We start from the raw sequence: 23,008 nt of genomic DNA, 5'->3' as shown, positions 1-23,008 counted from the left end.
CACTATGAGTGTGTGTGCACTAAAAACACTTCTAATGTAGGCCGAGAGGTTCTATTTGCAAGGCTCTTATGACTCCTAAGAGGCCTGAGGCAGAAAGATGCACAGAGGTAAGTAGATCCCTCCGGCATCCTGGATCTCCACAAACTCATATGAGGTAGACCAGTCTGTTTGGTTTGCACTGGGCTCAGAGGTTGACTTGGGCCTTCAGGCCAGTTTTACTTCATTGTGCTCTCTGCTGTTGTTCTGTATTTGCATATCTCACTACTTTGCCATTGGGTTGAAGCAGGAGGTTTAACTAGTCTAAGAACTTTTACTGCACCCCATAAATTATCCGAATCAAACGTGTATGCTGCAAGTACAACTGATTTCTACCTACAATTATTTTTAAGATAAGAAGCGGTAAGTCAGCTGAAGAAACAGGTTGGGCCAGGTTAAGGAATGTTATCACACTTGAGGACAAGGTCTGAGAAATGCATGGCTAGTCCTGGTCCACCTTCTCTGGGAAGGTTCTACAGCACAAGACACACGACTGGTACACCAGCTTGAAGTCAGAGTCCTTTCCATGTAACAGGCAAATTCATGACTTGTTTTTGTGGTTTATAGCTCCCAAGCAGTTCAATTTTAGCTGTGCAGTTTCTAACTTGATTACTTTTTATTCAAATCTCAGATTGCTTTCCTCCATACACAATATATAAATGAATATGGTAAACTGTCTTTGGTAACCTGCTGGATAACTTGACCATGGAACATCATGCTTTTCACAAGAAATCAGGAGGGAGCCAGGTGCTTCATGCCTGTAATCCTAGCTACTTGGGAGGCTGACATAAGGAGAATCAAGGTTTGAGGCTAAACTAGGCAAATTCTCCAAAATAACCAGAAAAAAATGGTTTGGAGGTGTGGCCTGCTTTGCAAGTGTGAAGTCCTGAGTTCAAACCCCAGCTTCCCACCCCTTTCCCCCCAAAATCAGGAGGGTTTCCTACTTAATATGTGGTTGTGGCTGCATTGTCTATCTTCTAAGAATTTTTTTTTCTTGTGTAGTACTGGGGTTTGAACTCAGGGCCTTCAAATTACTAAGCAGTCACTCTACCATTTGAATCACTTCTCCAGTCCCTGCACTGTCTATCTTCTAATTAAATGTTTTGATCAGTTACAAGCTTTCTAAAAACTGCTTCTGCAATTAATGACCAGAATATTGCCCAAAGCAACAGTACCTACTGATACTGGATTGTTGATCCTGAGTTTGTGTCCTGGTGATGTGGATAATTGAAGACGCCACTGAACCTGGAGTTAAGAGTTAAGCAAGCATAAAGTTTACTGAAAGGACTGCAAAGCACCCAGAGGGGTAGGACAAGTGAAAGAGCTAAGCTGTAGTATAGCTGAATTCTATGAGGTGATAAAGGGTTCTGCTTGGCATAGGTCCAACTATTCTACCTTGAAACTACATTAGTGATTGTTTAGCACCTTGTTTAGCACCTAGTCAACTTCTCATTAAATCCAACCACCTATCTGCCCCTCTCCTTATTGAACTGGACATTCCAGAAAGTTCTGGGTAGCTTGTCCTGGCCTTGGAAGTTTGCCCAACCAGTCCTGGCCTTGGGGTAGTGGCACCCACATTGTGCAGCTGCATTTTGTTATTTTGGTAAGGGACTTGTTATTTCTCTGAAAAGCCTGTTGTTTCCCACACCTTTTTAACTTTCTGCTTTGAAAGTGCCTCTCTCTTCCAAATCGGAGCCTCATCTCTGTCATTACTCCCCTTAAACACTACTTGGGTGCCAGCTGAGGCATCTTCTCCTATGGATACTAACTTTATTTTATAGATGATCAAAGTGAGGCTAAAAGTAAAGAAATTCTCTCCAGGTTAACATGCCTAGAAAATTGTAGAACCAGGACTAGAATTACACATTGTCAACTTTTGCTTCCTTTAGGAGTGGAATAACCAGGGGAAGAAATATATTATAGCATTTAGCTAAGGGAAAGAAGAAGATTTTAGCAAAAGCAAAGAAACTGAGGGAGGTATATGAATAAGTAAGTCAAAAGAAAAATTTGTGGAGCTGGTAAGTTACAAAGAAATGAAAAAGAGAAGTAGGAGATGGAAGGGAAACTCACTGATGGAAGCAGAAACAAGACCAAGGGAGAGGGGGTTGGGGGGGATAAAGGAGAATGATGGAGGGAGAGAATTCAAGTATGATATATTTCATATAAGAACATTTGTAAATGCCACAATGTACCCCCATCCAACACAGTTGAAAACAACCCTCAAATTACCATAACTACCAAAAAAAAAAATAAAAGACCGAGAGGTGAGGGATGATTAAAGCCCAAACAGATTCTAGAATTGGGAGTCAAAAGGACCTTAAAGCCTCAGGGTAGCAGAGGACTCAGGCTCAAGTCTGAGGGGAGGGGGGCGTGGCCACAAACGCCAACGCCAGCGCTGGCCCCGCCCGCCCCGCGCTGGCCCCGCCTCCAGCTTTCCCCACCCCCTCCCTCCCCCGGTCTCTTAGGTGACGCTGCAGCCAAGATGGCGCTGGCGGCGGCAGCAGTGGCCTGAGCGTCATGCTCCGTGTTCTCGGCGACGGCTGTGGTCTCAGCCGGGGCCTCGAGTGTCTCCCGCGAGTGAGCACTCAGGCGCCTCTCCTCTGGCCCGGTTAGCCCGGACAGAGAAGAGGCCGTGAGGAACAGCGAGAGAGCGGCGCCTCCCTCCTCGGCACCATGGCCGGGATCATCAAGAAACAGATCCTGAAACACCTCTCCAGGTCAGTGAGCGCCTCGGACGTGGGTGCTCGTTGGCCTTTGCCCTCGCCGCCACTGGAGGTGGCGGGGACCGGCAGCATGCGGGGGCAGAGGTCGCGACACCGGGTCCCGGTGGCTTGCGCGCCCGGAGCTGGCCTCCTGAGTCGGCCCGGCGCGGCTGGCCCCCGGCCGGCCCGTGGACAAGCGCCGGGGGCCACGGGGGAGCGGCGGTCTGGGGGCGTCCCCAACGCGGCGTCCGGGGGTGGAGGGAGGGGAAGGCCGGCCCTGAGCGGAGGCTGGATGTGACCTGCAATCGCCCAGGTGCCCACAGTGACTGTGATGGGGACGCGAACTAGGGCTCGGTGCGCGCCCGGTTCTCAGCACAGCGGTTCCGTTAACCCGGGGCGTCGGGCGTGCAGTGTGTGGACTCTTGGGGCTGAGGCTGTCTTCCCGGTGACACGTTAACCTTGAGATTGTTCTCATGTCCCTCAACCTGGCGTTCCCGCCCCGATGCATTGGAGGGTGCGCCTGTTTGCACAGTTAGGATTTGTTTTAGGTAAATAGCCAGAGAGTTCTCAGCCTTGGCAAGTTCTTCCTGGAGTCATTTGAATCCCACATCATTCTTACTAAAGAGTTGTTTGCTTTTTTTTTTTTTTTTTTTTTTTGCATCCGAGACCCTTAAGTTCAGGGAGTTAACATCTGTGATGATTAAACTCAAACCGTGTCATTCTTTCCATTTCATAACACAGTTTTAGTCAGAAACATGACTCAGTAAACTGGCAGTTTGTTACTGCTCTTGGCTTCTCCACATTTGTTTCAAGACGCAGGCTAAACGTCGAGTCTTGTTCCAAGTTGATAGCAGGGAATTCAAAGCTCTTGTAAATCCCTTTACCTTCTCTGTTATTTGTAAGCTAATGATTACTTTTAACTGATTTTAGGAAGAGATTCCTCCAGTGTGATGACAGACTCGTCTAGTAAATATAATCTTTGAAGCTTGTTTTATATCACAAGTGATCTGTTGAACAAAAACAATGCTGTGATTCAGCAGTTATTTTCTTGACTTATAGAATAAGGTATATATATATGTATGTATTTATGAATAAGATGTATATATAAAGTAGCAAATTATAGCAATGCTTATGAATATACATTTTTTTTTCAGTACTAGGGTTTGAACTTAGGACTTTACACTTACTATGGAGGCACTATACCACTTGAGCCACATTTCCATGCTTGAATATACATTTCTTAATAATATCATTAATTGGAAAGTTTATTTTTGAGACAGGGTCACTCTCTGTAAGCCATCAATATGTAGCCCAGACTGGCCTGGAACTCTCAGTCCTCCTGCCTCAGCCTCCCCAGTGCTGCATTAGAGACCTGTGCCAGCTGGGAAGTTTCTTTTAAAATTGTACTTGTAGCTCAATACTGAGCAATCTTATTTTGGAAGGCGTTTTATCTCTATTTTTTATTTATTCGGTAAAATCTGACTCATGTCAGGTACCCTTTACTCTTTCTCATATCCAATTTAATGAGAAGATTCAGACATACAAAATGATTTGAATGCCCATTTTTGTCATTTCTGCAAAGATGATGGGGCACAGTTAATACTACAAGAAAATTTAATTCAATCAATAAGTGCTTTGGGGCATTACTGTTTAAATTTTTCTTGTAGAAGTCCATTTGGGAAGGACTCTTAAAAATTAAGAACAAAAGTGTACTGGCTTACTTCATCAGATAGACAACATTCACTTATTCAGAATTAAGTCTTTAGGATTACTTTTTAATCTGTGTGGTTTCTTATCGCTGTGTGGTAAATAGAAGTGAGGACTTTTTTTGTTAGAGTGGTTACTGGTCATCAAATTCGGGGCCTGGACCACGCTAGACAAAAGCTCTACCATGTCCCAGTCCTGTATTCTGTTTTTGAGATTGGGGTCTCACCCAGCTGGCCTTGAACTCAAGATCTTCCTGCCTCTGCTTCCTGAGTAGCTTGGATCACAGGTATTTACCACCACACCCACTTCAAAATACCCTTAGGTGACTAAGGATACTACAGGGTACTTTAGTATTAAAGAGTATCAAATTTGTGTTTTTGGTTAGTGTATTGATCTTAGTGCTATTGCTGTCACCTTCCTAAGAAAATGGCTATTCATAAATAACCATTTGTGGTTATTTCTACAATGAAACAAGGCAGATGTGATAAATTACAGTTGCTTCAATACAAATGAACTTTTGAAATTATTTGGGTCAGGTTGACTTGTATAGATTATCCAGTGTCATGAAGATGTCTTTCTATTGATCTAGTGGTCTGAAGTACAGTTTAATATAACTTAACAGGAAATACTCAAGCACATTTCTTTCATTTTTAAAAAATTGTTAGCACAAAGGGGTTTCATTGTAATATTTACATATGTGCATATAATGTACTTTAATGAAATTTACCGCATCCACATTACTTTTTCTTAATTTCTTTCTCCTTTTTGACAGTTTTTAGCAAGTTTCATTATTATATAGCTTATGTAGCTTGTTTATGCACCCCCATGGCACTTTTTCTTTTCTTTCTTTTTTTTTTTTTTTGGGTAGTGCTGGGGTTTGAACTCAGGGCCTCACGCTTGCTAGGTAGGTGCTCTACCACGTGAGCCACTCTGCCAGCCCTGTTTTGAGTTGGTTTTTTTTGAGATAGGATAGGGTTTCACCAACTATTTGCCCAGACTATTTTTGAACCACGATCCTCCTGATCTCTTCCTCCCAAGTAGCTAGGATTACAGGCATGAGCCTCCAGCGCCTAGTGACCCGTGGCACTTTTTCAAAGGAGGCTATTCCAGATCACACAGTTTAAAATTGTGAGTTCCCATTTCTCCTGTTCCTTTATTTTTCTCCTTAGCACTCATATTCATCTGTCATAATACATATTTATTTGCCACTCTCCACTTGAATGAATGTAACCGCCATGAAGGCAGAAATTTTTCTCTTGAGGTTGGCATAAAAGTAGGCATTCAATAACATTTGTTGGATCACTAAATAATATGGTACCCTTGGTATCTCAGAAAGGAAGACTAGGAAAATAATCTAGCTCTTATGTTGGAAGTTTTCCAGTAAGGAAGAAGACTGTAGGAACCAGTAGGAAAAAAAAAGAATATTCACTCTGAACCTTAAGATTGAAGTATAGTGAAACCTCAAGATTAAAACTAGCCTTGTTGGATATGAAGACTTGAAAAGCTGGTGTAATGGAAAAATATGAATGAGGAATTTCTGTTCTCAGGAGATTAACAGTGCTGAACTATTTGAGAAGTTTAAATCTGTGCGTATGTTCCTTGCCTAATTATTGTTCAGTTTGCGTTCCAAGAATCTCTTGTTAATGAAATGAAAAGTTTATGTACTTGACTACTCTGACTGGAGGACAGAGTGTGGTGACAGGGAGAGAAAGTTAGAGGAGTTATGTTGTGAAAGAGAAGTGAAACAGGAAAAGCCTTTAAAGGAGAAATTACCCAGATCCTTCAAACTAGAGCAGCACTAGGTATGTGTTGAAGGTGTTTACAGGAGAATCTTTTTTTTCACAAGGGAATAGAAAGTTCTAAAAAAAAAAAAAAATAATATTAACAAATGTAAGAAAGGAAATGAGAGCAGGAGCTACCTTTCAGCTGAAGACCTTATTATCTGGTTTCTCTGTGTGCATATGTCTCCACATGTACACTCGTGAACAGGTACACTTGCAGAGATGATAAATTTAATTAAGCCAGGACCTGAAAAGGGGTAGGGAATGTTCACTCCCTTAGCCTCAGGTCATAATATGATATACACAGGTTTCCTGGGGATTGGGCGTTGACCAGGCTGGTTTACAATCACAACAGGGTAGAATCTTTGGTTTAAAGCAGTGGTCATCAAGAGCACTTTTCCTCTTCAGGGGACATTTGGCAATGTTCAGAGACATTTTTGATTGTTATCACACTTTGGGGGGAGGAGGTAGTATTACTGTATACATCCTGTAAAGCACAGCACAGTCCCCTAAAATAAAAATAAAAGTATTTGACTTTGAGGTTGAGAAACTGATTTAAAGTATACAGATGTGAATCAAATGATTGAGGTAGGGCACTTTGCTAGTTAAGGTTGTTTTGTTTGCGAACAATAGAACCCTCTATTTAAGTAAAAAGCGAAATGCAATAGGAAGTTATAGAGTGGGTCACAGAATCAGGAATATCTGAACAGCAAATTTAAGAGAAGGACAGGATCCAGGCAGCTCTTTAAATCTCATTAGAAGAGTTTCTGTATACTCCTCTCAGAGCAGGGTTTCTCAACCTCAGTACTATTTATATCTTGGGCGAGATAATTCTGTGAATTGTAGGATTTTTCATGCTTCCAGACATTACCAGATGTGCCCAGAGGGACAAAACTACTCAGGGTAGAGAACCACAACTTTAGGGTGCTGACCCAAGTCTCACAATGGTAAGGCTCTGATCTTTCCTGTCAAGTTTCGAATTCCTGAGAGAATCTGCTTGGTTCAGTTGTAGTTACCCATGGATCAATTAGCAATGGCAAAGATACCATTATGGGGAGAATTATTTTGAGTCAAAGTTGCTGTTCCACTCAATGTCAGTAATAAGCACTGAACTAAATTAGATTTCCACAGGCCTCATTTGCTATGTTAAAGAAATTGAATTTTATTCCTAGAGTCTGATTTTTGAAGTCTAGGGTTTAGGAGCACTATCTGGAGTGGAAATTTAGTCTACAAATACTTTTGGGAAGCTACTGATGCCCTGCAGAACTTACCTGTTACTGTGTGGTTGGAGAACCAGACTTGAAAAGAGACTGGATTCAAGGATACAAGAAGGAGAAATTACTTGAAGCTCTCAACGTGACTTGTTCCAGAAACTGAGGTGAAGGGACAATTAGAAAGAGTGAGTGACCTGAGAAGATTGTAAAATGTTCGAAATATTCATTATGGAGATTGGAATTTTGTGCCAGAATGGTAAAGTGACTGGACATTGACAATATTCAATTTTACATCATTCCCAATGTGTATTTTGACAAGTTGTCAAAGTATACTAGTTAACAAATTATTGAGTGCCTGCTTCATACCAAATACTGTTCCATAGTGCTACAATATAGACAAAAATCTCTGTGCTCATGGTGTTTACATTTTAATCTGAGGAGGATAATAATTTGTAAGAAAATAAGTAAAATACATAGTATATCAGTTTGTGTTGTGCTACTGATAAAAGTAACAGAAGGAAAGGGGATAGGAAGAACACAAAGGTAGAAATAGAGTTTGCAGTTATGTTTAAATCTGGTAATCCTAAAGGCTTAATAGAGAAGGCCAAACTCTTCTCTTTGAGAAGAGACCTGAAAGAAGTAATGGGAAAAAAAGCAAAGAGTCCAGAGGTGAGAGCTTGTTTGTCATTTTTGAAATATATCATGGCCTCTAGTAGAGGTGAAGTGAAGAGTGGAATAGAGGGAAAAGAATACAAAGCAAAAACACAGGGTTGGCAACACAGGTGAGCTGAGTGGTGTAGGATGCTCAAGTATTATGCTTGAGGCCCTGGGTTTGATTCTGGCACTGCAAAAACAATGGCCAGATCACGTGGGATCTTGTAATGACTTTGACGTTTACCCTGGAATGAGTTTGGAAGCCGCTGGCATGGCAGGCTTTCAGCCATGGATCTCTCTAGCAGGAGAAGGAAAAGAGCAAAAACAATAAGGAAATGAAGAGATTGTTAACTCTTCAGAAGAGAGAGAGAGAGAGATCACCAAGGTAAATGTAGTAAAATTGTTGAGATAGTCAGTTTTTAGATGTACTTTGAAGGTGAAGCCAGAATTGACTGACAAATAAGATGTGGATTGGGAGAAAAGGGACCAGTAATGGATGTCTTCAAAGTTTTTAACATGCAGCTGACAAGGTGAAATTGTCTTTAATGCAATTGGAGAAGACTGTAGGAGGAGCAGGCCTATGGGAGAAGATCAGGAGTTTGGTTTTGGTTATGTTAATTTGGATGAGTTTTAGATATCTGAATGGAGATGCCCTCCCTTTTCATTTGTAATCTAATTTACTTGTTTTACTTGACAACAATAATGAAAGTGGGTTTTTTTTTTTTTGTGGTTATCTTTTGGTTTATACAGTAGATAATTACTACAAAGTGAGTTGTTAGTTGAATTTTTGGGAGGTGCTTTGCTATTAGGAGTACTGTATAGAAGTATCTGAAATACAGCTGGTGTCTCATATTAATTTCTAGTTAGAACTGGATATTGATTCTTATGTTAACTTTTAGGAGATTGATTTTAAAACTTCAAGTTTTAAAAGGGAGTTGGATGCTTGGTTTAGTAGATGTAATACTATCATCCTAGAATCAAAAAACTGAAGGGATCTGTTCAGTGAAGGAAAGAAAATAGTAAGATTTATCACTTTTTCAAGGTCTGATAGGTAGTATTGAGTGGAGAAGTCACTGATGTAGTATCATTTTCTTTTTTTCCTGCTGTACTGGGGTTTGAACCTCAGGGCCCTGAACTGGCTAGGCAGGTGCTCTACCACTAGAGCCATACACACCTCCAGCCCTTCACTTGATTTTTCCATCATGCTTGTTCAGGTTGTTATCCCCACCTAACAGTTTCTCTTTTAGTGAATTTTCAGCACTTCTCCTTATTATTCTTTTATGTTGTTTCACCATCCTGCTGTTCCCTTTAGGAGCCTGTTTTATTACAATCCTGAGATTCTGCAATCCTTGAAGTTAGGGGACATGGTGTTGACTTAGGTGTTGGGGAACATAACTTCTCCATTCCTTTTTTTTGGCAGTGGTATTGGGATTTGAACTCAGGCCCTCATGCTTGCTAGGCAGGCAGTCTCACATGAGACCCACTCTGCCAGCCCTTTTTTTCAGAGCAGGGGTGGGGGGGGAGGGGGGGCATCTCATGAACTATTTGCCAGGGCTGACCTTGAACCGAGATCCTTTTGATCTCTCCCTCCCAAGTAGCTCTGATCATAGTGGTGAGCCACTGGTACGCAGATCTCCATTCTTTTTACATGATTTTTCTTTGGCAATATTATACTGTACATTATTACTGAAGTTTCCAATTTAAACACTTCTTTAATAAGTTGATTTCTTGTCAATTATCTATGCTTAAAATTCTGCATATTATATGGTTTATGACGAGTAATTTAATTTTCTCACGCATTCGTACTTAACAGTGGGTATCAGTGACGGGAGCTCAGTTTGCTTGTAAGTTGTAAGACCTGGATTGTTTTCATGAGTGAAAAATAAGTTATATCACACAAAGTTATTAAAACAAAATTGAGAACTAAAGCCAGTATGATTCAGGATATAATAATTGTTATTTGTTTGAGTTTTTTAGGCATTTGATACTTATTTTGAGATGCCTCCCAGCCAAGATGAACATGGTGTATTCATGAGGCAGGCTAAAGTAGTGAAAGTTTGGAACTAATAGAAAAAAAAAGAAAAACTACTGTATCTTAGATTAACCATGATTTGCCTCGGGAACCACCCATGCCTCTCCCCACTCATTGATTATTGAATAAGAATCACCTGGTTATCTCCGTCCCATAGGTTATCATAGGTTTTAAAAGCACCTGAGGAGCAGAACTACGCTATTCTCGGCTTTCGGCTTCCGCCTTGGCCCCACCATGCTTCCTTTTGTATTTCTCTTCCCTAACTTTTAATAAACTCCTTTTATACTCATGTGTCCTGCCATGAATTCTTTCTGGTGGGATACAAAGAATTTGGAAGTCCACACCAGTGCTGTTAACATATATTTTGAATCTATATTAGCCTATTCTTTTAAGACTTAGTTTGACTTTTATATGTATATACTTTTTTTTCTACCTAAAAATACTATTAAAGGGATCTTTTAGAGGAGCCATAACTCTGTCTAGGGAATCCCAATGCACTTCAGGAAGGTAGTGTGCTCCTAGGTTGGTGTGCTACTTGTCTCCCTTAGCAGGATGCTCTGCCTGTGGACCCTTGTGTGGCAGGTAGACTGGGCCAAATCTGGCATCAGTTGTTTCTTGCTTGCACAGGGTTGCTGTGATGATGGCACTTGCAGGGGAGGCCCCTAGGGGAGTCATGAGTTGTGACTGAATAGGAAACGGTTTCTTGCTTTCTCTTTCTTTTCCTCTCTTCCTTTTTATTATTGTTATTATTTTTGGTGGTAGTGGGATTTGAACTCAGGGACTCACACTTACTAGGCAGGTGCTCTCCCACTTAGCCACAGCTTCAGCACTTTTTTGTGTTGAGTATTTTCGAGATAGGGCCTCATGAATTATTTGCCCTGGCTGGCTTTGAACCCCATCCTCTGATCTCTGTCTCCTGACTAGCTAGGATCGCAGGCGTAAGCCAGTGGTGCCCACCTTCTTCCTTTCTTTTTTAATGATTTTAAAATATGTGTTTTCACAGTATTCTTCTGGTACTTATTTAAACCTTAAGTCATCTGTGTCTTTTAGTGTTAAGGCTTTCCTCTCCTGTACATTGAATTTACAATTCAATACCAAGGAAAGGACCATCCATCCTGAGCCAGCCAGTTCAGTTAGGTGTAAAGTCATATTATTTTAACTTTCGTGCAGTCTGAAGAGTAGATGAACTCAGATTTGAAATTCTTTTTTTTTTTTTCAGTACTGGGATTTGAACTCAGGTGCTTTACCACTTGAGCCATACCACCAACCCTCAGATTTAAAATTCTTAAAAGCATATGTATCATATTAAGAGTCATGTATTTTACTACAATTTTCAACAGAGATGGACTTGTATTGTCAAAAAGAAAAAAAGAAGAAGAAGAAGAAGGAGTTTTGGTTTCTTTTTGCCACTGCTAGTATAGCATCAAGTGTTGTTTGCTTCCACTATAGTCTGTTTGTAAATGACTTATGTGTAATTTACTGTTAGTTAATATAATTAGGAATAAATTTAGTGATACCAGAAAATTGTGATTTTTAAAAACTTGGTAAACAATACTTCAAGATACTAAATTGAGTTTCTGTCCCAAATATTTACTTCTGCTGTGATGCAACTTTATATATACCTGAGAAATACTATAAATGGGGCAATCATAAAAGTAAACCTTACCTGATATTTAACAAATAATGATTATTCAGTTACCCCCAGGTTTTGATTGATTGGCCAGGTTTTTGTTTTGTTTTGTTTCTTTTATTTATTTATTTAAGACAGAGTCTAGCTGTATTGCCCAGGGTAACCTCCAACTCTTGAATTTGAGATTCCTCCAAGTGCTGGGATTATAAGCATGCTCCACATCTGGCCTTAGCAAGTTCTATAAGATGTGAGATAAAAGTAAATGAAATGCTGGAATGTTTTATGGAAATAGTCTGGTAGATAGGTGAGTAAAAAGAATTCATGGTAGAATATGTCTTCTGAGAGAGTCAAAGCAAAGTACATACAATTTAACAGGAGGGACTGGTAGACAAAGATAGTTTAAGTGTTAGATTAGCTTGTATAGAAATCATGAAATCAGCCGGCTGCTGGTGGCTCACGCCTATAATCCTAGTTTCTCAGGAGGCAGAGATCAGGAGGATCGAGGTTTGAAGCCAGCCTGGACAAACAGTTCGTGAGACCCTACCTTGAAAAAATCCATCACAAAAGGGCTGGTGGAGTGGCTCAAGGTGTAGGTGTAGGCCCTGAGTTCATACCCCAGCACTGCAAAAAAAAAAAAAGCAAAGAATGAAATAAAAGCATGTAAGTGACAGCTTGAAAATATAAAATGCTTATTAAATCAGTTTTTAAATTTGGGCATGCATACAAACTAATTATTTAAGGCAATTATCCACAAAAGTTAAATATAACTTTTTAGGTAATCCAATGCTTGGGATTTTATTTTCCAATACTGTGCTTTTCTTCTTTTTATTCTCCACCTGTCTTTTGTTGTCTTAATTCCTACAACCAGATTGTCTATATCTATAACAGGCCATGTCAGGCTTCATTCTACTAGCACCTTTTCCAGTGGGCAGTTCTAACAAGCTATATTCATTTTTAAGATCTTCTTTAGGTTTTAAAGTATATCCTGGTTTTATTTTTTTCTTTATTAAAGGGCAGGATCACCCTAATGCACTTTAAGTTACAAGGGCAGTGACTGTGCTTGTCTTGTCTGTCATTGTTTTTTTAGTATCTACCACAGAAATTGCGGTATGTGGAAATTATTCAAAAACTTATTTAACTGGGGAAATTTCATACTGCTTAGATTTTCATAGATTGCATAGGTCATAAATTGGTTGCCCTGAATGTTTTTGGCAGATTTAAAAAGTTGGCTCATATCCAGAGAATTTAAATGAAAAAATTTTCTGGACAATACTATAGTTCTCTAATGCATTTTGAGTATATAGATATAGTCTGGATCATTTTTTGGTTTTTGGATTAGTTTTGATAAGTAATTTTATCCCTCAATATTCTTTGTGAAGTAAAGATTTTAGTTTTAATTGAAGCTTTTGGAAGTTAAACTAATTTGATAATTTGCAGGTTGCTTGTTTTGCAGAATACTTGTCTTGACTGATTTCATTTAATGTTAAGTTATATAGTTGAGCCTTTATATAACTTAGATAATATAGCTATCTCATTTCTGTCAGTCAACATTTTAATAGAAAATTCTTTTTAAAAGATATGAAAGTAATGCAGTAGTATAGTATCAATGATAGAGAGAATAAAGAAAATCCTAAATGGTTGATTTATCCTAAAATTTAAGCAGTGTTTGTCTTTCGTTAATCCAGTGTAATATATTTTTAAGTGCACCACAGCTAAATATTTTTATCATATCATTCCTTTCCTCTTCCTTCCCTTACACTTGCTCCCTTCTGCATCCCTTGTGTACCCATTCCCTGCAGCGTTCCCTGCTGGTTATGGTGGAGATTGGTGTGCTGTGAATTGCTTAACCACCTAAATGAGTACCAGAAGAGTCTAAGAAACCCTGGCAACCCTGGAATAGGGACCTTTTGTCTGAATTTCCTGCCCTCAGGTAATACTTCTATTCCCCATTTTTTTTCTTTCTGTAAACACAAGGATTTATTATGCCCCACATAAGGATACTTTGAGGCTATTCTTATGGTTGTAGTCAGATACCAATTTCAATTTCTTTCCTAGGTAGCTACAAGTTCATGTAATTCCTCTCTTAGAATGTCTTTTGTAACAGATAAGGTTTGGCAACACATTTAAAGTTGTGACCAGCTCTTTCTGATGTTGCAAGGGAATTTTATAATTTATAGCCAGCTATTTGGAAATAGTAAATACTATGAATCCTTACCCATTAATATAGATCAAATGCTCTTTTCATCATGAGAATGTTTTGATCTCATTTATCATCGAGTGACTGAAGAGTTTATTTTGTGTGTTTAATATTATTTGCAATCTTTATCAAGGAAATTGAAGTAAGGACTCACAATACAAGTACAAATGGAATTCAGTTTTTTTGCAGAGTTTTGCAGGCTTCCTACCATTCTGTTCTTCTTCCCTTCTGTGTCCCTTTTAAATTTTTAAATATGCCTGGTACATATCTGTAGTTCCAGGTAGTTGGGAGGCTAAGACAAAAGGATCATTTCAGTCCAGGAGTTTAAGGTCAGCCTGGACAACATAGTAAGATCCAGTCTCCAAAAAAAAGTGACCAGGAGGGAAATTGTATAATCCATTAACATTTGGCCCTGGAGAAATGGAACCATTCATAAATGTATTGCCATATACTAGCCAGCAATTGTATAGATATGATGACCCAAACATTGTTTTCCATTTTTCTCTGCCTTGATTCCATGCTATCATTTGGGAATTTAGATCTCAACCACAATTGCCAAAGGAACTATGCCAAGCTTTAACATCAGGTAGAAATTTTAGTATATTGATAGTTAAGGTTTTATGTTATTTATAGTGGCATTTAAGAACGGTTCTGATTTTGTATACACATCTAGCATATCCTCTAGGACTGTTGCTAGTGAAGTATATTTACAACCATAATCCTTTGCTGCTTCTAGATTGCATCTCCTTAACATACATTTTTTGGCCTGATTGGTGCTTATCTTATTGAAGGTTATGTATTATGGTTGTATTCTAAATTTATACCACAGCTGTCTATGCGTTTTTTCAAGTCACCCACCAAGTTTAATCCCTTTTTCTTTACCTTCTCATTTTAATCAGTCATGATTTTTTTTTAATTCCAGTAACTCTTGAATTTATGCTCTTATCCTAAGCCTAGAGCTTGGCAGACTACTTGGCATAGATTGAATATCTCTGTTGTCACTATCCAGATTTATCATTTCTTCTTTTTTGGCAGTAATAGGATTTGACCTCAGGGCCTCATGCTTCCTAGGCAGGCACTCTACCATTTGAACCAGTCTACCAGCTAGATTTATCATTTCTTGTGTCAATTATTGCAACTAAATGTTCTCATTTCCTGCTGGTTTCATACCTCTGTATTCTGTCTTTGGGACTGTTACCAGAGAGATGCTTCAGAAATGCTAATCTTACTTAATTTTTTACCAAAATCTTTTGATGGCTTCTGTTCAAACTTAAAAAAAATTTTTTGTAACAAATTTTTTTTAGCCCAAAGAATTCTTAAGATAGAACTTCATTACATAGAAGACTACTGGTCTTCTATTTCACTTGGATTACTTTGTATTTTATAACATTAATTTGAATCTTAGATAAATGAGTCATTTTTTTCTGATTTCTGCTTAGCACAATTATTTTGCAATTAACCTTTTTTTTTTTTTTTTGGCTGCCCTGGAGTTTGAACTCAGGGCCTCACGCTTGCTAGGCAGGTGCTCTTACTGCTTGAGCCCCTCTGCCAGCCACTTTTGAGTAAATAAATAGCTCATTCTCATGAGCAAGTATGTGAAAGTTCTTCTTGCTCCATATCTTCATCAATACTCAATGCAGTTAACCTTTTATATTTTAATTAGCCTTTTTAGTTACTGTTCCCTAATCACTAATGGTGTTGTTCATCTTTTCATGTATTTATTTGCCATCTGTATGTTGTTTTTGGTTCCAGGGTTGGTTTAAATCTTTTGTCTGTTTTATTTATTTATTTAATTTTATTTTGTGGTACTGGGGTTTGAACTTGGGCCTCACACTTGATAAGGAGGTGCTCTACCACTTGAGCACCTCCAACCCTGAACATTTTTAAAAAGGTAGTTGTATCTATATTGAACATGCTCAAATATTTTTTTCTTATAATTATTCCTTAACAATACAGTCTAACAACTGTTTACATAGTATTTACATTGTATTAGGTATTTAAGTAATCTAAAGATGATTTAAAGTATAGGGGAAGATGTACAGGCTCATGCCTGTAGATTTTGTGCAAATATTATGCCACTTTGTATCCTAAGTGGGAGTCATGAGAACCAATCCCATGTGGCATACCAAGGGACAACTGTATTATTTTAAACTGTAGGTCATAGTTTGATTTGTGAAATGAGTTTAGTAGGTTTTGGTCACTATTTTAAAAGACTGAAATAGAACATATCAGACTGTAATAAACTATTGCTTAGTGAAATTTTTCTTTCATGTGTGTGTATTTATTAAATTATAAAGTTTCTTTCTTTCCTAGGTCATGTCAAAAGTTTCAAAAATCTTTTAACTCATTTTTGAACCTGCAGAAAATGAGCCATAGAATAGGGCAAGAAAGCAGCTAGTCCTGTGAGGAGAGTGCAGAGAAGAGGAGGTGCAATTAGGATGAAAGGGATGGTGTAAGGTAAAGGAGAGAATGAGGAAATGGAGGCTTTGGTAGAAAAGCCTCATCTGTTTCTTAGTCTTCAGTGGAGGGATCTGATGGCTGCACGATGAAGTCTGTGGACTATGAAAGGATGTAATTAGTTGCAGAATAATAATGTTCCTAGCCAAAGAATTTGGCAGTCAACCAGATTTGGGAAAGTCTTTCCAAAAACATTCTTTCATTGACTTTAAAATGTGGTTTTAAGGTATTTTCCCCCTGTAGAAATACTGTTGAAAATAGTTAAGCAGAAGCTGTTAATTTGCTTACATAAAGATACTGACTTGTGTAACATCTGTTCATATGTAATTTTTTTCTTTTTTACACTGCTGAGAATTGAACCCAGGACCTCATGTTAGGCAAGAGCTCTACCACTGAACTACATCCCTAGCCCCTTAAGGAGAATTTAATTCTTGTTAAGGGCACACAATCTTGAGATACTAGCTCTTTCAATTGTTTCCAACTGGGGAGAATAGAAAAAATGATGAAGAATCTGTTTGGTATCCTTTAGTTCTAAATTGTGAATCTGTGTTTCTTCCTCAGTTATACTCTGTTTATTAATTGGTCAGTTTTATCCTGAGGTAGTATATTAGCATATTTCTGTAGGAAAGAATATGACTGAACAGCCTAGTGTCTTGCCAATTTCTGAGTCAATTACCTGTAATCAAGGAAATTTGTTAAAAAGTGTCTTAATGTATACCTTGCCCCTGTGTTCACAGTGCTTCCCAGATAAGTGTGAGTCACTGGTAGCTTGGGTATACCCAAGATGTATTTGTTTATTAATAGCAAGTTAAATAATTAAATTATAACAACATTAAGCCAAATCATAATGTTGAAACCATTTATTTTTCTGGATGGGTAAAACTAATCATTTTTCTTTAAGGCATTGGTTATTTGCCTTGCTGTCCAAAATCCCTCTTTGAAAATTTGGTAAAACATTGTGGACTCCTTGAAGCTCATTCAAGAACTGCAGATTTACTTAAATTTTTTAAAATTAAACAATTTAACATGTATGTTAAATTCTCCTTTAAAATGTGCTTTTGCATGCTATAACATGAAATATTGTAGCATAGGAATGATAATTTCTAACTATAATTTGAGAAAATCAGATATATAAAATTTATACCTTTCCAAGTTATATTCTATTGTACAATTAAATTTTTATCCAGCCAAAACCATTTTTTAGATAATCAAGATGACTTGCAATATAATATCACTGAGGTGTTCATATTCTTGTTTAGCCTGTTTTTTTTTTTTTTTTTTAGGTACTGGGATTTGAATTCAAGGACTTGCACTTGCTAGGGGAGGAAACTGAGGCATATGTTAAGAAGTTTAAGTGGCACTTTACCTGTCACAGAGCTAGAATTCTTTATTTTTCATGCATTTATGCTGTGCTCTCAAGAAAATGATAAATCTTTGATTATATGAACCTTCCTTCTATGTTTTACTCTAAATTTTTACTAAACACATTGCTTTGCATATAATTTAGATTATAATAATTGTTAATTATATAATTTAAATCAGATTCATTTGCCTGTAAATTTTATTGCTGAATTTAGCTTAATTTTGTTGCTAATACTAAAAACAAAACTAAATTTGATTTCATGTAGTAGGTGTAATTAAGGAAGATTTTGGATAAAATAGAGGACTGTTACCTTGTTTTTAAGTACTTTTAAAAGTTATTACGTTGTTAAAAATGTGATAAAGTTAATGAAATGTGTACATTCACATTAAAATTTATTTCATCTGCTACTAATGTTAGAAATACATTCCACAATGTGTACTTTTAAAACAACCCTCTTTGCATGCCATAGTGTTGTAAAAAGTAATGGAACATTAGTCTGTTTTGAGTTTTAAAAAATAATTATTTGAACTGGGGCTAGGTCTGTAGTTCACTGGTAGAGCTTTAGCCTGCATGCACAATGCCCTGGGTTCCATCCTAAGCAATACAAAAAAACGACAATAATAATGAAACATTAGCGTTCTTGCCATTTTATGACTTTCTTATGACTTTGAAATATGTAAGTTGGTCAGCTTTCTCATTTATCATCATTTTGAGTTCTTACTAATATACCTGTTTTTCATGCTTCCATTCTTCCCCTCCCTCTATTTCTGCCAAATAGTCATTCACTGAGAGTTTAACTCATTGAGGTAGATTTATTGTTTTTTTAAGTTTAGCTTTAAAATGTTTATATACTTCTATAGATAATTACTGATTCTTTAGTGGGCTGAAATCATTTATCCAATTTCAGATTACAATTTATTCTATTTAGAGTGAAGCCCATTACTAAAACCCTTCTCAATTATAATATTTCTGAGGGTTAATACTCTTATGTGGGGACTTAAATGGAAATTTAAGCTTAAGAGCCTTCAGCAACATTTGGAAAAAGCATAAGTTAACACACAGTTCTTCCATGCTTAAATGCTCTTTTGTGAGTGTTCTTCCATTTGTACTTAGGATACGCTTAGTGAATGTCTGTTTTTCCTCTGTCAGTCTGACACAAATGAAAATCCATTTTCATGGAGCATAATAAGTGATTGGGAAGCATTTCTGTTTAACTGAAATATATGAAATTAAAGCCAAGCATATAAATAATGGAAAATATGTAACTTGGTATATACACTATGTACATAGTATAAGAAACCAGCTTTCTTATTGTTGTGGATATGATATTCATATATCTTTAGCCTTCTATTTAAAATATTTTAATAGATGGACAGTATTAATATGTTCACAAGATAAGCTGAATTGTTCAAAGCAATTTTAAAGTCCTACTTGGATAAGCATGAACTTTAGATCTTGCTCCAATTCAAACATAATGAATGAATTCATAATTTAAGTGGAAAGGTGGCAAGGAGAGAGAAAGAATTCTTAATTGGATATCTGGTTAGTACAAGGTGCTTTATATATTATCCATTTTTACTCCTTACTATAATCATTTAGGTTGGTAACTCTCCATTTTACAGATGAGCTAAGTGAGGATCAGAGAGGTAATACAGACAATATGTGCCTAAATTGGAATTTAAACCTGTTTATATCTGATTTTAAGGCCCATGGGTTTTTTGTTGTTGTTTTATTTGTTTTGTTTTGTTTTTTCCAGAATCTGACCCTTCAGTATGAGCTAAATTGAATGTATAATTTGTTGTGAATTACATACAAATATTTTCCCTCATTTCCATCTTTCACTTCTGTACAAGCTTCTCTTTTGAATTTCTGTTGAACTTTTTTCTTTACAAAAGTGATACGTACTCCTCACAGAACACTTAAACATATAGAGAAGTATGAAGGTGGAGAAATGTCTAAAATTCTCATGACTCGAAGTAGTTGCTCTTGATACTTGGGGTTTTGTATTGCAATTTTTTTTACATAATTGAAAACATGGCATATCTTTTGTACCTTGAATATCATTAGACACTAGAGGCATTTCTTTGTATAATTGGCAAAATATCACCCAAAGAGCCATATGTTAAAGGCTTTGTCCCAAGCCAGTGGTGCCATTGAGAAGTGGCAACACTAAATGCCTTTAGTAGGAAAGGCCTAGTGGAAGTTAGGTTATGGGGAGCATGCCTTTAATGGGGAGCATGCCTTTAATGGGGAGCATGCCTTTAAAGGGGCCTTTGGGACCCTGGCCTCTTACCCTCTGTGTTCATAATTCAGTCCTTTCTCCATTGCCAGAGTAGCTGGGATTAGGAACCACCTTGCCCTGCCCAGAGCTGTTACCTTTAAATACTTTTGGGTATTCAAATTACCTTCTAGGAGGGTAATTTTGTATAATAAAAGTTAAGGCCATTGGCTCAGAAATCAGTTCCTGGCTCTAACACGCTTGTGTGTCTATGAGTAAGTTATTTAATATCTTAGTGCCTCAGTTTCTTCTCTTTTAAAATGAAAACAATTATATGTACTTCATAGAGTTATTAGTATAAACTGAGATAAAGACAATAAAGTTCTTTGCTGCAGTACTTGACAAATATGAATGTCTGATAAAGTTTCTTTGGTTATAAGGCAAAATGACTTGGAAATACATAGAAGGGAATGACTGTCTCTACCTGGGGAAGCCAAGGAACATGTCCTAGAACAGTTTCATTTGAGCTGGATATATTAGTCAACTTTCTATCCCTGTAGCAGAGTACCTGACAGAGGTTACTTAAGTAGGTTTATTTTGCTCTTAGTTTTGAATGCTCAAAGTCCAAACAGCCCAGGACTGATCCTTGGCTGCATCACCTCATGGTGAATGGCAGATGGCAGTGATGGTGTTAATAGCGCTGGTGCAGTTCTGATCACAGTATCAGAAGACTTCCAAATTCTTTGTGTCCTGTGGAAAGAATCCATCACAAGACTCGTGGGTGTAAATGGAGTTACTAAAAGTCAGGAAAGGAAAATACAAAGGAGAGCATGATATGGCCCAGGTGGAATCTGGAGGCTGAGATATTGTTTCTGCTCTTTTGGTACTTTTATAACCTCCAATAACCTATGGGAAGGTGGGAACCAGGTGATTCCTACCCAGTAATGAGTGGGGAGGGGCCTGGACAGTTCCCATCCAGGTGAGGGCAGTTCCTGAGTCAAAGCATGGTTAATCTAAGATGTAACATTTTTCTGTGAGTCCTGAACTTTCCCTAATTTTAACCTATCTCAATGGGAGTACATATTGTTGGAGATAAAGTCAGTGGTGGTCCATTTTCAAGGCAAAACTGTTAACCCTGAATGGAAAATTACTAATAACTTGCTTACATGGTTGCTTTGAACAAAGCTTATGCACCTGGGGAGTCACAAACAGGATGTTAGGGAGGGGCCGGTTGACAAGGGAACTTAAACTGGGAGGGGTAAACCCTGAGAAAATGAGGAAATGGGCAAAAACTATGTATGAAAGCAGCATCAGAAGGCAGCCTCCCTGCCCCAAAAAGCAAAGGAAGGTGGAGGCAACTAAAGTCTGCTTCTAAAATTTGGCCAACACCAATAGAGGCATATTTGGAAATAATAAAACTTAGGTGACATTTGGGAAGATTGAACACCCCGTAGGACTCATACTCAGCCTGTGAGAATTGAAGAATTTGTGGGGGGGGACCTGTCCACTAGGGGATAATAAAATACTTGTAACCGTTTTGGGTATGACTACCCACTCAATCTTTGCCAGACCTCTATTAAAGTCTTGCTTTTGCTGTACTTCCTGTCATTGAGTCCATTCTTTGAGTTTGAACAGGTGAGCAAATGAGTATCTATTGAGCCAGGAGTAAGAGAGAAAGAGGGCAACATGGAGGGAGAGGGAGACACGCCAGAGTTCATAATCCCCAAAACAAAAGAACCTCTTGTTATTAGAGTCCTAGTGAGACTGGTTTTGAGTTCATGGGGTTCTTGTCCAGGGTCAGGAGAAGAATGACAAGCCTAGACAATGAGTGGCAAGTGGAAAAGTAGTTTTATTGAAGTAAAGAGAGGCAGAAGCTCCTAATGCTTGAGCCATGGCAGCTGTGTTTATAAAAGTTTCTGGCACACTTTTGGGGCAGACTTTGCAAGTCTCTGGATACAGCTTTTTGATAGGTGGGCCCCCATTACTTCCTTTTAGGATCTTTGCCTGCTTTTTCTTCCCTTCACCCTGGCAGTCTTTTGTCTTTATATTTTAACTGACTTTTTATCTCTTTCCCTGTCCTGGGCTGCTTTGAAGTTAGCTACTCAAAGCTTAATCCACTTTTTATTTAAGAGCAATTTGCATTTTAAAATCAGCTAGGTCTGGCACTGAGAGTTTATACGCGTGAATCTTTCTTTTATTTAATAAGACAATGATGACCCCAACCCAGGAAAGCATCCCAGGGGCCAAGTAAACCCAAAGCTAAAACTTCAATAAACATTTCAACCATAAAGCCTATCCTTGTCCTTTTCCTTAAGGTGATCTGTTCTCAGCCTGTATTTCTTTTCTAATAAACTTTACTATTATAATCTTTGTGTCTTGAATTTTTTTCCTGCTGGATGCAAGAACCAAGGTATTAGTACTATTTTTCTGGTAACATACTTGCTGACTTTAATTGCTTCTTTATGGCCCCCCATCCCTAACTGCTGGAGATCAAATGAGCTACTAACACTAGGGCAGAAGCCTGACTTTTGATCTGGTCACTCACGCAACAAATTAAATGGAAAAGTAATGATGGAAAGGCAGAAAGGAATCTAATCAATATGACCATATTAGAAAGACATACAAAACAAGGAAGAATTCGGGCAGAAGGGTGAGAGATTTGCATTATTATGCAGTCTTGGTCAAACTGTGGTCTACTTAGTCATTATCTCACTTCTGGTTTTGCAGGGTTCTGGAGAAGTTATCATCATTGTGGTCATGGCTTGGGGCATTCTGGGTCCCATGTGGTTATTGTGTTAATGGAGCTGTTGCAGTCTGTGATCAAAGACTTCTAAATTCCTTGTGTCCCACGTGGAAAAATCCATGGCAGGACACATGGGTGTAAAGGGAGTTTATTAAAAGTTGGGGAAGGGAAATAAAAGAGGGAGCGTACTGGGTGCAGGTGGAGTCTGCAGGCCAAGAGAGCTTGCTTCTGTTTCTCAGGTACTTTTAAAACTTATGCTAATCTATGGGCAGGG

The 23,008-nt window shown here is 38.1% G+C and overlaps 1 protein-coding gene across 2 annotated transcripts in view; it reads left to right on the top strand.

Annotated features, from left to right (window-relative positions):
- The first annotated feature begins 2,495 nt into the window (after positions 1 to 2,495).
- Positions 2,496 to 23,008, top strand: part of Bltp3b (bridge-like lipid transfer protein family member 3B) — a 92,653-nt gene continuing 72,140 nt past the window's right edge. The window contains exons 1-2 of one of the 2 annotated variants that reach the window (XM_074084200.1): positions 2,496 to 2,753; positions 13,556 to 13,686. Coding sequence is in view for 1 of the 2 variants with exons in the window: in XM_074084199.1 (XP_073940300.1) it covers positions 2,710 to 2,753 (44 nt within the window). In the remaining variant the exon portion in view is untranslated. The remainder of the gene's footprint in view (positions 2,754 to 13,555; positions 13,687 to 23,008) is intronic. The other variant, XM_074084199.1, reaches the window with a different exon arrangement.

Source organism: Castor canadensis, chromosome 8, assembly GCF_047511655.1.
Source record: "Castor canadensis chromosome 8, mCasCan1.hap1v2, whole genome shotgun sequence".
Taxonomy (NCBI): domain Eukaryota; kingdom Metazoa; phylum Chordata; class Mammalia; order Rodentia; family Castoridae; genus Castor; species Castor canadensis.
This window is presented reverse-complemented; position numbering and strand designations above follow the sequence as displayed.